Source organism: Synchiropus splendidus, chromosome 9, assembly GCF_027744825.2.
Source record: "Synchiropus splendidus isolate RoL2022-P1 chromosome 9, RoL_Sspl_1.0, whole genome shotgun sequence".
In the NCBI taxonomy this organism is placed as follows: Eukaryota; Metazoa; Chordata; class Actinopteri; order Syngnathiformes; family Callionymidae; genus Synchiropus; species Synchiropus splendidus.
Window position 1 is genome coordinate 23,980,962 of NC_071342.1, and position 13,251 is coordinate 23,994,212.

Here is a 13,251-nt window from a genome sequence, read left to right on the forward strand (position 1 = left end):
TCACTTTCATTCACTCAGTAGAGACGTGGATGACTATATTTATATCTGTTTGTGTCTGGGAGAAGGATTCTTTAGTCACACTCTTTCAACATGCCACTCACTAGGACCCTCGAATAAAGCAATCGCTCTCAGACAGTGAGTTCCATCAGCCCCACGGAGACTTGGCGCAATAAAAAAATGGACTCCGTGGCATTGCAAGTACGGCTAAACAGCTCCGGCTTCGCTTTTGGCACCATTGGACACTATAAGAAGCAGAACTGATGTGGCTTTGACATTTTAAAATGAGAGTGGAGACAGAAATTAGGTCTATTTGAAGACTGACAATACACAAGAACACAATGGTGAATCACTCGGGGACAACTAAAATATAACAGAGCATCATCTGCATATAAAACCATTCAACAGGATTGTTTGACTGTAAATTCACATTGTATTTCTGGATTGTCTTGAGTTTTTACCATAAAGATGTTGACATGAGGAATTGTAATGGAAGTGACACCTGATAACAACATGTAAACAGACCTGAGAAGTGTCTCTCCTGATCATGTGTCCTCAAGTCATTGGACATCTTCTCATTACTGCGCTTTCTAAATCAGTCGTTGGTGTTACTGCATCAACACAGTTTATTACTTTGCTTTAAATCTATCTTCATTCTTACTGAACTGGGACGACACTAACCATCCCTGAATAGTTAGGGTGTGAGGAGATAACAGTAGAATAAAATATCACAATACAAGATCGGTATTTACACATGCAATGTCCATGTTCAGTATGTGAGCCACTATGACGGTTGAATCTGAATTCAAAGGTTAGAAAACCATCGAAGGTAACTGACATTATGCAAGATTTGCTCCCATATGCATCTGTTTTGAAATGACGTCACTCACCGTGCGCTTGTGTACGAAGGACCTGGGTCACTTGGCACACTCCCCGATGATTGCCCTTGATTTCTGGAATCGCAAACATGACTGGAGCCTGAAAGAGAAAGGGAAAATGCTTGAACAAAATTTAAATTAATGTTGAGTGACTTGGTGGTCTCCTTCTTGGACACCCCAACTTTGCTCAGAAGCAGGAACATCTTTTGGTTTGAAAAACACCTTTTATTTTTTTTTTGTCTATGGTCTGATCCATTTTGATATCACAGCAGGACGCTGTTCTTTAAACCAGAAACAAAAGTCATGCCGGCAAACTTTTCCAAACGAGACAAGAAGTCAAGCAGTGATGGTGGTTGTGTGAAAAGAATGAAGCGACACAACTGTGAGATGAGCAGAAACAAACGCGGCTTTTCTTCAACACACCGGAGCTAACAGGCTTTTATCAAGAGGGAGAAAAGGAGCGGAGGGAGGTGGAGAAGTGGATCTTCAGATAAAGCTCTTGTCTCGTTGCCCATTGAAAGGCCCAGCAGTCACATCAGCCTTTGTGAGGGGGAGACGGAACCATCACATAACCAACTTGGCTTCTCCTCCTGGCAGAAAAATGCTTCTCCACAGAAACAAGATAGCGAGACACAGAAAGGATCCTTCCCGCGCACTTGTTCGATCCTCAGCGCTGAACAATGTAATATCAATCCAAATCAAAATGCTTGTCAGCCAGATAGCCAGGAGCCATCTTCCAAAGCCGTTGAAAATAGGAGCCATTTCTAATCTGAAATGTGACTCTATTGTGCAGTTGCGTGCGTATGAGCGGCTGCGCGTCTCAAAAGACGCACAAACATATGCAGAGATGTCTTTAGCAACATCCTCCATCTGATTCCACCGCTGGACCACTGTCGGTTAGACCGTTTGAAAGAGCTGCTCCACTTGCCAGCTCAATGGCGAGAGACGCCACAATTCCCGGCACATTTTCAAGACGTGCTCGGCCGTAAATTTGTTCTTCTCTTACACTTTTTCATTATGTTCCTCATCTTCCGTCTAACAAAGGCCACCACATGATATTGCTCTCCCTCTCCTCATTATTATTATCCTCTGTATTAAAAATGGTCAACTGATATTCTCCTTTCAGTCAAAGAACTTCAACATTCCTAATTTGGAACAAGTTGTTGAAGAAGTCGTGAGGAAGTCTTCTACATGTGTAGATGTTGAGCAACACCAGATGGCTTCACGGTGAAGAAGAGGACAGGGTAGAGAGGACTGCACCTCACTGGTGTGGAGTCATGCAAGAGCCATGACGAAACTCCACAAAAATGTGATAGAATAAGTCTCTGTATTAGGACTTGCAGATCGAGAAGAGTTACGTGCGAGCAACTTTGACCCGTCTGAGTGAGTCGCTGTTAAAAAGCCTTGCTGAATCGCAGACGTCCAGGTGAGTCCCTACAGCCTCAGTAGTGAGACAGGAATAAGTCCAGCGGAAACCAGAGCGCTGCTTCGTCAGTATAGTACGCAAAAGGCAGCCTTCAGTGTCACATGTTGATACATTGGCAGCGCAAGATGTGAAAGAGAGATGGTGGTTGGGTGATGGTGAGCCGTGGGACGGCGCACCACTCATTCTACGGTTAATAACATGTCAGACTGCTATTTCAAGCCACGTTGCTCTGCACAATGCACAATCCACGGCGTCCCACCTGGAATGCTACAGGAAGAAACATTCTACGCTGAAGACTGACTTTTTCCTCAGTATAAGACCCATATATTGACCCAACCTCAATATATGATGCCACAGGGGGGAGGATGGGATGGCTAGCACTGCGCGGCATCAAAGTTCCTTACCCACACTGCCATCCTGAAATAGCCACTACAGAAACAGGTAAACACCGGCGCACAGTTTATTTTGTTCACGTGGAATGAACTTCCAAACAATTCCCTTCATGTGACGCAGTTCAACTCATAAAAGTCACCACATGACAGTAAACACAAGAACTCAAATGTACAGGACACAACCCATCGCTCAGGTTGAAGTGAGACGTTCTCTGGCCATTACAACCTGCAGCTACACCTTTTGTAGGTACACACTAACTTTGCCCTGCAGAAACACAAATAAAGTTGTCTTTTTCCAAGCTTCCACTTGTTTAAACAGTGGCAAGAGGGGTGGAGGCCAAACAGAATAGTGTCATATTTTAGCAACAACAACTTTTGAAAAGCCTTAAAGCAAGACACAACATACTTTTCACAGTTTTCATAGTAGCTGTGACAACATAGCAAACATGTTTCCAGACATTACTGCAAACAAGTGAGGGAGAGAAAGCTGATGCTCCTCTTGTTTTGAAAATTTTCACTGTGCTACGAGGAGGTTTTAGAAATGTCAACTTGTACTGTCCAGCAGACTGGTGAGTGCAAGTCGATCAGTAAATTCCAGAGAGAAACACAAGATTTCAAGTTTTCTCTCACATGAAATTAGAAATATGGCCAAACTTCTTGTGCAAACTGAACATGGTTAACAGCGATGTCGCAACTCAAACAAGCGCAGTTTGTTTTTGCTAATTTGTTGTTGGGTATCTATGATCTCAGTTCACTCCTGATGAGGCAAATGGCTCCAAGACAAGGCTTCTCAGACACATCACATTCAAATGGGAATCCCACAGGTGTCACCGTCACCACCCAGCTTTTACGCACTCACAGGTGCTGAAACTCAAGTCAGGTGTAGTTACTTGATGGAAAGCTGGAGCTGAAATATGCAGCTGTGCTGTTGAGAAACGACGAGGCAGAAGAAACAATGGAGAAAACAGAACATTACAGTGTAAGTTTGTTTAAATTACAATACACAAAGGCGAACAAACAAACTAATACCTCATTTTCATAACGATTGGATGTGACCATTCGGGGGCGAGGAGTGAACATTTAACTATTGACATATGTAAAAACAAGACACACACACACATGTCCCTACAGGCAAACACACACCAGTTTCACCATCATTGCTATTGGCTGCTTGACAACATCCTTATCTGTCTGTGGACGTGTTTGTTTTTCTGTGTTCAATGGTACACAAAAATACAGTGGGACCTCTGGCATTAAAGCTCACCCACTCAAGAAGCTGTGTGAATCACGGACCCTTCACCAATGGAAACCCTTTCCTGATAGAAATACTGTGTTAGTTGAACAACAGAAGCGTTTTATATCAGTGTGTATGCAAATGTCAGTCACAGACGAGTTAAATTATCACTCCGCGTTGTTCTCACTCGCATTTTGTTCAGTTGTACAGTTAGGAAAGGACTCGAGAGAACTTCCTCACTCCACCTGAAGGCTGCCGTTGGCCACACCCCACTCCAAAATAATGCGGTGTGGAATCAGCTTACTTTAAAGGTGGGCTACCAGACAAATATAAATATAAAATATATATAATATAAATATAAACTCTGTCAATGCCCCACCACAGAAGTCCCCTGTGGAGTGAACAACGGGGGACACCATCTACAGTGAATTCTGGACTATAAGCTGCTACTTTTGTTGCTCAGAACCCTGTGGCATATGCAACGATGTGGCTAATACGTGGGCAAACAGGCTTCATGTCGCCAAAATATCAGGCCTTATACGTCAAACCATTCAAATCGCAGATGTTTCATTTACCTTTAATCACTCAAAATTCGCCGTTTCTAATTCAGCCTCAATGAAATGAGAACAAGCTAGCAAATCAACGCTAGCAGCCCGGAAGGCTTGGCTTTGAGGACCAGCATAGAGAAACGGGGTTGAAGTTTGAATCTGAATCGCAGTATGTTCAGAACGTTCTTCAAAATCACCTACCACACCGTTAACTCTTCTTGACTGAGGTCAGCAACTGCACTCACACTCGTCGCCGCGATCCCTAGTACGGAGCATCTCCAGCAGACCAAGGTGGACTAAACACCCTCTTGTGAATCAATGAAACGGGCCTTGAATCCCAAACACAGAATCTCCATCGTCCCTGTTCCTGACATGGTGATCGAAGGCGCGACACATGACAGCATGTCTCATCCAGCAAGTTTGGCCTCCTTGCCGGTGTGACAGAAGCGAGGTACCCTTCTGACACTCTAAGTGCCCGCACTTGTAAAAGTAAATAAACCCGTGACAGCTCAGCTGCACTTGAACTACTGCGCAGTCATGTTGCCTCACAAATTCATGATGGACAACGATAAGTGAAAGTCCCAACAAGTGACCAACGGTACTGATCACTGCAGCAACACAGAGCGCACACAAGCACCCATGACGGCGGACAGGAGTCCCACAACCAATGGATCGCTTCTTAGCAGAGAACACCTCCTTCTTCACCACGCTCCTGCTCACACAGGATGTTTTGCATTTCTGCCTCTCTCCTCGCTGCTGTCCAAGGATAGGACCTGCTGCAGGAGATCCAGGTAAATCAGCCAGGACGTAATTAAGGAGCTTAAGAAGGACTGCTGCATCACATTAGGATAAGAAAGAAGCGGCCTCACGGTTACACAAACGCTAATTTACACTTGCTGACGAAGACGCTCTGCCGCGGGGGTTCGACCTTATACAGTGGAGTTAAATATCCCGCGCTCGTCTCACTTGGCTGTGTGTGAGAAAACAAACACAGACTGTCTGCCCTCTGCTTCCAGCTCAGGCGAAGGACTCATCAGACATGTTCATCGGGTTCCCACACACATTAAAGTTATCTTGTCGTCCCGTAAGCCTTTCTCAGGTGTGTGCGTGTGTGTGTGTGTGTGTGTATGTGTGTCTGTGCGCGTGTCTGTGTGTGTGTATGTGCGTGTGTGTGTGTGCGTGCGTGCGTGTGTGCGTGTGTGTGTGTCTGTGTGTGTGTGCGTGTGTGTGTGTGTGTCTGTGCGTGTGTCTGTGTGTCTGTGCATATGTGTGTGCGTGTGTGTGTGTGTGTGTGTGTGTGTGTGTGTGTCTGTGTGTGTGTGATCAGGAGCTCGGGCCTGATCCCCTCTGGTATGTGCTTCAGGGAGTGTTTGTCAAAGAACAGCAGCACAGCCCGAAGTCACGACGAAACAAGGCCTGTCTCCGTCTTTTTATCTTGTGCTTCCTCGTTAAGTGTAAATAAAGAATGCTAGATTGAGCAATTAGCTGCTGCCTTTGTGCCTGGCAGAAGTCTCTGTGTGTTGGGCTCAATAATGCACAAGTTTCATGAATGCGATGGAACTGAGGAATGATTCGATTGTGGTTAATGTTTACATCATAGTGACACGGTGCCATTGAGACGGAGCACTCTGGTCTGGAGCAGGCTCATTTTAGCCAAAGATTCACTTCTGCTTTCGTGTTCTGTTCCATTACTGCACTGCCAGATGTGGACACATGACAGCGCCCATTATCAAGGGCTTGTCTTGTGTCGACCGACGCGAGATGATTTTCCAACAAACACTTTGATTACAGTTGAAGTCTGGATAAATCCCACTGAAATAGCTCGGCTCAGGGATACGCACTTCATTCAAGGCACACATTAAATATCTACTTGAACAATACTAAATCCCTTGAACCCTCAGTTACAAACAAACAAAAACTACATACATTTGTAGTTTTCAAAGATGTGTTTTTTATGAATTACAACATTTCGTTTATTTAATTAATATTTTAAATGCCACAAGCATGTTGTGCATTGTTCGACTTGGTTTCTCCTTAAATCTTTTTCTCCCATCTTTTCAACAAATGTTGAACACATTAGTTTCCATTTAAATATATACATATATATACATATATATAAAAATAACTTTTAGGTTACTATGCAGATGTTGGTTTGGGTTTCACAAAAATGCAGCTTTCCCCCTGAACAACAGTGCGATTTTTGTCAGAAGCCTGTCGGGGGTTATCGAGCCTTCACCTTCAGTCTGAGGCAGAAATAACATTTGCTTTCTTTTTTGGTGGTTCAAGATCATGTCTTCCGTACCGTCTGCCGCGGTGACCCGGGCCTCCATCTCCTTCGCCTTCCTCTTGGCCACGTCGGCGAGCACCTCCTCGCCCTTATCGCGTGCCACATAATGGAGGTCCTTTGAAGGCAATGCGAGAAAGAAAGAAATGCAAACGTTAATCTAAAATGAATCTTGGCTCCGATGACAATAGTTTTTTTTCTGAGGTGGGCTGGGTTGGGGGTGTTTTGGTGGGAGAGGGAAGAAACAGATGAAATGAGCCGTTTGAAGCTTGACATCAGAAAAGAGCACTGGTTGGATGAAATGTCGGTTTCTCAAAAAACTTTGAAATCAAGCGGCCCCCTACTCTCCCCCCGCCTCACCCCAAAGCTTGTCACTCTGGTTTTGAACTAGAGGATGTTATCTGTCACATTTCAAAAGTGGGAAAGGAGACGATGAACTGTTCATCTCCCGTTTTTCCCTTTCAAAGAAATCCGGGCGATCCTTTCACCATATCATATATCACCCACAGAGATCCACAAGTTGAAGCAGAGAGATTTTGTTTCCATTTTGTCTGTCACGTGCCGTTTAAGAACATTTTCTCAGCAAACACTGCACACATCTCAGATCAATATCATTTTCATTTCCTCCTGTGGTCTCAACAGAATATCAGTCTGTCTATATTTTGATTTCATTTTTCTTATTGTTTCTGCAGCGAACAACTATGTTCACGGTTGATGACTAAAACAAAGAGCTTTTTGATGATTCATCACATCACATCATTTAACATGACACATAAATGGTGTGCAAATAAGTAGGTTTTATTTACTGCTATAGTTTATAACAGCTTTTCATACATATATAGACTTCCACGTCCTGATGCTAAGAACCCATCGTTACAATGGTGGGAAAAGTTGGATGTGTGCGACGACGTCCTTTGCTCTAATCTCCCATTGAGGCTCTGAGGTAAATGAAAGATGCAATTTAATTAGAAAATCATCATGCTGCCCCAGCGGCTCCAGTGGGGCCCAGCGGAGCAGCAGTAAAATGCTGGGAATGTAGCGGGCAGCTGCCGGAATGAAGCGTGCAGGCCGCGGCTAACGGATAAACAAAAGTGAGAAAAATGAAATCTACACATCCTGGAATTTTCCAACAGAAGCAAGAGCTGAAGCCAATTGCGTCCTTGTGCTCGCACCCAGCAAGGAGCGGCTCTGGGTCGCGGGGTTTCCTCGGGCTGAAAGCAGGGCCCATCAAAGGGTACAGCGTGTTAAGGAAAGTCTTCCGCCTCAGCGACATCACAGAACATCAGTGCTGTGACTCAGGACTCGCCGTGGATAACCCACAGCTGGCTAAAGCCAGCCCCCAGCTGGGCCTGCACCCGGCCCTAATACCCCCATATTGTAGGCCAGCTTTTGTACCCCCATAGGAAAGGAAAAGAGGGGTAGCAAGGGGGGGGTTCCGAAAGAGATGAGGAATTGAGGCAGAGAACCGGGGGGGAGTGGAGGAGAAGGGCCAAGGGAGAGGTGGTGAAATTGAAGAGTATGAATGGGAGCAGATTGGGTAATTACGGTGTGGTGCCTGCCCTCTGCGGCGAAGAGTTGGGAGGAAATGCGAAAATGGTCGACAACAAAATGGCCTCAAAAGAAGCCAATTCCTGAGAATACAGTGGCAAATTCAGCCACAGCCATCAGGGTTACAGCCCCTCCATTAGACACAAGTCAAGCTTCCTCATTTGTCACAAACATGAGAATGACAGCGCTGGCACGGCACTTTAATGAGCCAAAAGAAGGAGAGCGAAGGAGAGTCGCGGGCAGACAGAGGTTGCACCACAAACGGAACAGGACAATATGAACATTTGTTGCTGGGCGCTTTATTCCAGCTTAGCGCCTCATAATACTGTCTGAATCTGCAGAGGAGAAGAAAAGAGAAGGAGAGAGAGAGAGAGAAGAGTATCAGCCCGACTAAGAAGGGATAACAATAATACTGCGTATAAAACCATCAGATATTACACCTCTTATTTTCCAACGCTCAAACACTAATCTTATTTATATAAGAGCTTTAGAGGTTGTAGCGCCAGCTAGCCACACTCATAAAGAGGGACACTAGCGCCGTGCGGTTGGGAGGGACCGTTAAGAGCCCTATATTGACTGATATTTGGGTTACTTCCAAATAAATGAAGGATTAGTTGAACTGGCACAGTGCAGCGCTTACAGCACATTAATAGATAGGCGGCTTGTTTGCACTCGGACATGTTCGCTCGCTGTCAAACAGGATGAATGAGGACAAACATTTGTAGGCACATGGTGGAGAACTTTTCAACAAAGCTATTAGTGTGGGTCGAAGCGTGTACTTATCCACAAGCATCACATGGTGCCCTCGCATTTTGAAACTTTGAGCCTCTCTCACCAAACAAGTATCAAACAGACACTTGGACGCTGTGTGGAGGCTGGTTCACACAGGCCCCAGAGGTAGACGGGCACCGGTCTGGCACCAGTGTGCCTCGTCTCTGAAACGCCCAATATTCAGTGTGATCGTAGTAACTCTGAGAATTTCAGTGTGTAGAACAGAGAGGTTTTCCCAGGAAGGCGGTACTCACAAACGCGGTGAACCAACCTTCAGGAGCTGGGTCCTGAAGGTGGCACGGCGTGGTGAGAGTCAACAAGCCTTAAGAAAGCTCAACGTTCCCTGTGTAAAAGGACATAATCAAAACAAGATTTTAGCAGTTTAGTTGAGTTTCCTTTCCTCTGACAGACAATATGAGCTGGCAGAGAGCGACCAGGTCCAACTTGGTCCCAAGCCCGGGCGGATCATAAGAATGGTTGCTATTTATGGGGCACAGGAGGACTTTTAGCTAGCGTAAAGGTTCCTGAAGCTGGTGGAGCAGTAACACGTGACACACATGTAGTCAGGTATTGCTCATAAATACTTCATTATGTCTCCTGAATGGTACCACTTTCCCTCTCGCCTACGAATGCCTCCTCACTTGGACAAGCTCACAAGTGTCAGCAACATCTCAGTTTAATAACTGCAAGATAAGTACATGTTGACTTTTGTGGGGCATCTAAGTGAAAGAATGGACGAACGAACATGGTCTTTCTTGTTGTTTTGATCACAATTCATTTTTAGTGAGTCGAATGGTTTAACATTACACAAGCGTTTTGCCCCATCAGCAAGCTGAACTCGATTAGAGGCACCAAATAAGCGGTTCCTTCTGTGCAACTGGAGGCTTTGTTGACAAACATTTCCTCAAATCCAACACCATCAAGGAGAATGGTCACCCCCTCCACAAACAGGAAAATATGATTTGGTTTATTAGCGAGGCCATAATCCCTAAACATGAGGCGGCGTGCACACACGTGCAAACAGACACACTCCACACACCTGTAATCCTCGTGTTTGGCTAATACTTCTATCAGATTGCTGTTAGGGACTTAACATTTTAATAAGGCTAATTACTCATCAGAGAGACAACAATGAGCTTATTGCTGAAGATGTGTGATACTTCAGAACCTCCGAGCCCGGTGTCAGATCCAGCGAGCAGATAGAGGGCGAAGCCAACAGCGTGGCTCGCTGCAGCCGTATCTGACAGGAACCGGTGCAAGGCCTCATCGGGGAACAAATGAGCTGGCATCAGATTCTGTTATCACACAGTGTGATTCAATTAACCAGCTACATCAAGAGCCAGTAAGAGGAACAAAGGGGGGCGAAGGAACAAAACTTCCTCAGTTAGACCGGGCTAACAAATGACCTAATTGGTTACATTATCAAGTCATTATCAAGGGCTAATTGGGGAGCGGCAATTATGAGAAAAAAATGTGCAAAGCGCTCCCCAACCGCAGCTCCTACATACGCCCCCTACCTCTGCCACGACACCCCCTACCAACATTTCCTCCTCCCCTTCAATTTAGCCTGACACTTCAGTGTTTCAGTGTAACAAAAGGTTTCGTTTTTGGGAGGCAAACCCCCTTGAGAGGCTCCATTGTTCACAGGGAAACAATGGTGCCTGGAGGGGTGCAGGTCAAGAGATACAGGGGGTTTATATCATGCTGAGCGTTTCTGCTTGGGGTGAGTGTGTGTTATCTGTGTGTTACTACGTGTGTGTTTTATCAAATCGATGGTGCGTTAGTGAGTTCTTTGGGCAAGTTGGAAGTTAGACAGAAGTGCGGGAGGAAGGGGGTTGCCCTCATTAACCCCAGCCACGCCAACTCAATCGGCCGACCAGCAGGTTAAAGCAACAGCACGACCTAATTAGAGCCGCGGACAGAACGTGAGGTGAAATGTCAGTGTTCTCTTTGACTTTCTGTCCATTAATCTTTCAGGAGGAGGCCACGCTGCTCTCTTGATCACTGAGAGGAGAAGTGCAAAGAACACTTGTTTGGCTGCCCAACAACAGGTGTTTTTGGGGGCGTCACACAAAAGCTGTCCGAGCTGGAGGAAGCTCTTCTTCTGTCCAGGATGTGTTTTGGTGCGCACCACTTCTTTGTCATCTCGCTCTAGCGAGAGCAGCTCAGTGGAGACGCGGGACTCTTTGGGACATCTCGGGCTTTGCAGTGATCCCCTATCGATCTCCCTAAATAACGTGATTACAAATGTTTTCAAAGCACCTGCTGTATCTAAGAACATAGCTAATGTGTTTGTTTGCGTGTTCAAAGCACATCTTGTCGTAAATAGTTTTCAAAAAAGGTATTGTCGCTTAATAGTGACGGCAAACTTCTGAATGTTTCATTTACATCAACATTGCGACAGACAGGTGTTATAGTTTTCAGGTAATTAAAAAGAACATTAAAAAACATTTGGTTGAGTTTTGGGTCTGCCATTCAATTTAAAATCAATTTTTCGATTCAAAATGATTTTATTAATAACTAATCAACTTTGCAGATAGAATGACAATTAGAGTCATTTAAGTTTCTTTTTTTCATTCATTGTTTTACATTTTCACATTCATTACCTTTTAAACATTTATTAAGACGACATTATTGCAACTGTTAACATAAAAGCAACATCACACACTGCTTGAGTAACTAAATAAAAGTGCCGCTTTACTTTAAAAAAACATTAGTTAAACATGGCACCTTTGAACCTTTGAGGAAAGTGCCTTTAATGGCGACTGTTCTTCTAGTCTCTTGGTAAAGCTGTGGCTCAAGCTCTGTGTCTGTGGTCACCAGGTGACGCTTTGCAATATGCGCCGGCACATTTGCTGTGTTGCTGAGGAGCTTGGTCTTAGTTTTGCAATGCTTGCACAATTCATGTGACCAGTTCGGCCCGGTGTTTCTGGAAACTTGGTGGCCCAAAATGACGCCAAACACAGGACTTCAGCAGGTAATGGCGGCTATTCAGCCATCTTTGTTTGGGTATTTCCAGCCAGTGGATTTTTATTTTTGAATACATTTTGGGAACTTTTAAATTAATTCTGAATCGTAGCAAATGAGAAACATTTTTTTATGTGAATCCAATTTTTAGCACACCTCTAGTAAACATATCAGACACCATCAGTTGTTGCCGAAAATGTCCGGTTGCCCCGTCACAAGAAAATTTGTGTAGCCGAGAAAATGGAAGTGGTGGATTGGGTCTGAGAACAGTTGCCAGAATTTCGTCAGCGGTCTCACAGAGCTTGACTCACCTCTGTGGCGTATTTTTGTACTTGAAAAACCCATTGTAATTAAACTATTACAATGGGTTTTTCACTTTTGTTTACACTATACTCAGTGCAGCCCTACGTTTTTGTTAAGACCAACACTTCAAACAAATCCAGTGATGATGATCGAAATCAATGTAGTTCACATGCCAGGCCTGTAGATGTGCAGCAACAAATGAAAAAGACGGGATCGGTGCACATGAGAATGACGACGAGTTTAGGCCTCAGTACGAGTCACACAGTCATTGTGAAGTGAGAATCCACTTACCATGAAAAGGTCGCTGCGCTCTAAATCCAGGGCAAGAAGGAAGGCCTTCTCAAACCGCTGATGTCTGTGGACAGCACACGAGATGAAGATGTTAAAATTTTCATTTGATATGTTTTCTGACATTATCCAGTGCTTCATTCAGAATCATTAATACATCGGATTATCACAAAATTGCGTGTGAGAGTAAACATGTATTGCCCTCGGAGCATTGCCATCCTGCACAGTTGTGATTTTTTCCTGTTTTGTGTTTTGCAATAACTAATGGTCTTAACTTATTTTTCATATTTTCAGCCTCTCTGAGAGAAAATGCCCATTTAAAAAAGAACATTTTTGGGGAGCATTTTGAACAGAAGAAAATCTCAGCGGCACAGCATCCTCAGAGAATGGCTTCTTTCTGTTAGATCATTTTCTTTTTCTATTCCTCATCGTTCAGTGGCTGCATTGGTGTGATGCGCGGCCCCCGGGCCATTGTTTGAATCCACAGCAGTAGCTGATCAGAACGTGTCGTTAACATTTCATGCACACACACACACACTTTTATTGGGCCTTCAAAACACACTTTTAAAAACTGGCACAAACTGAAGCGGCAGTTGCGGGCTCTCGTCTTATTAT

General features: G+C 44.6%; 1 protein-coding gene across 9 annotated transcripts in view; it reads right to left on the reverse strand.

Annotated features, from left to right (window-relative positions):
• wdpcp (WD repeat containing planar cell polarity effector) overlaps positions 1-13,251 on the reverse strand; it is a 78,143-nt gene that overhangs the window by 14,472 nt on the left and 50,420 nt on the right. For all 9 annotated transcript variants that reach the window (XR_008415779.1, XM_053874478.1, XM_053874471.1 and 6 more), the window contains 3 exons: positions 12,640-12,703; positions 6,778-6,877; positions 888-975 (listed from right to left, as the gene is read on the reverse strand). Coding sequence is in view for 8 of the 9 variants with exons in the window: in XM_053874478.1 (XP_053730453.1) it covers positions 888-975; positions 6,778-6,877; positions 12,640-12,703 (252 nt within the window). In the remaining variant the exon portion in view is untranslated. The remainder of the gene's footprint in view (positions 1-887; positions 976-6,777; positions 6,878-12,639; positions 12,704-13,251) is intronic.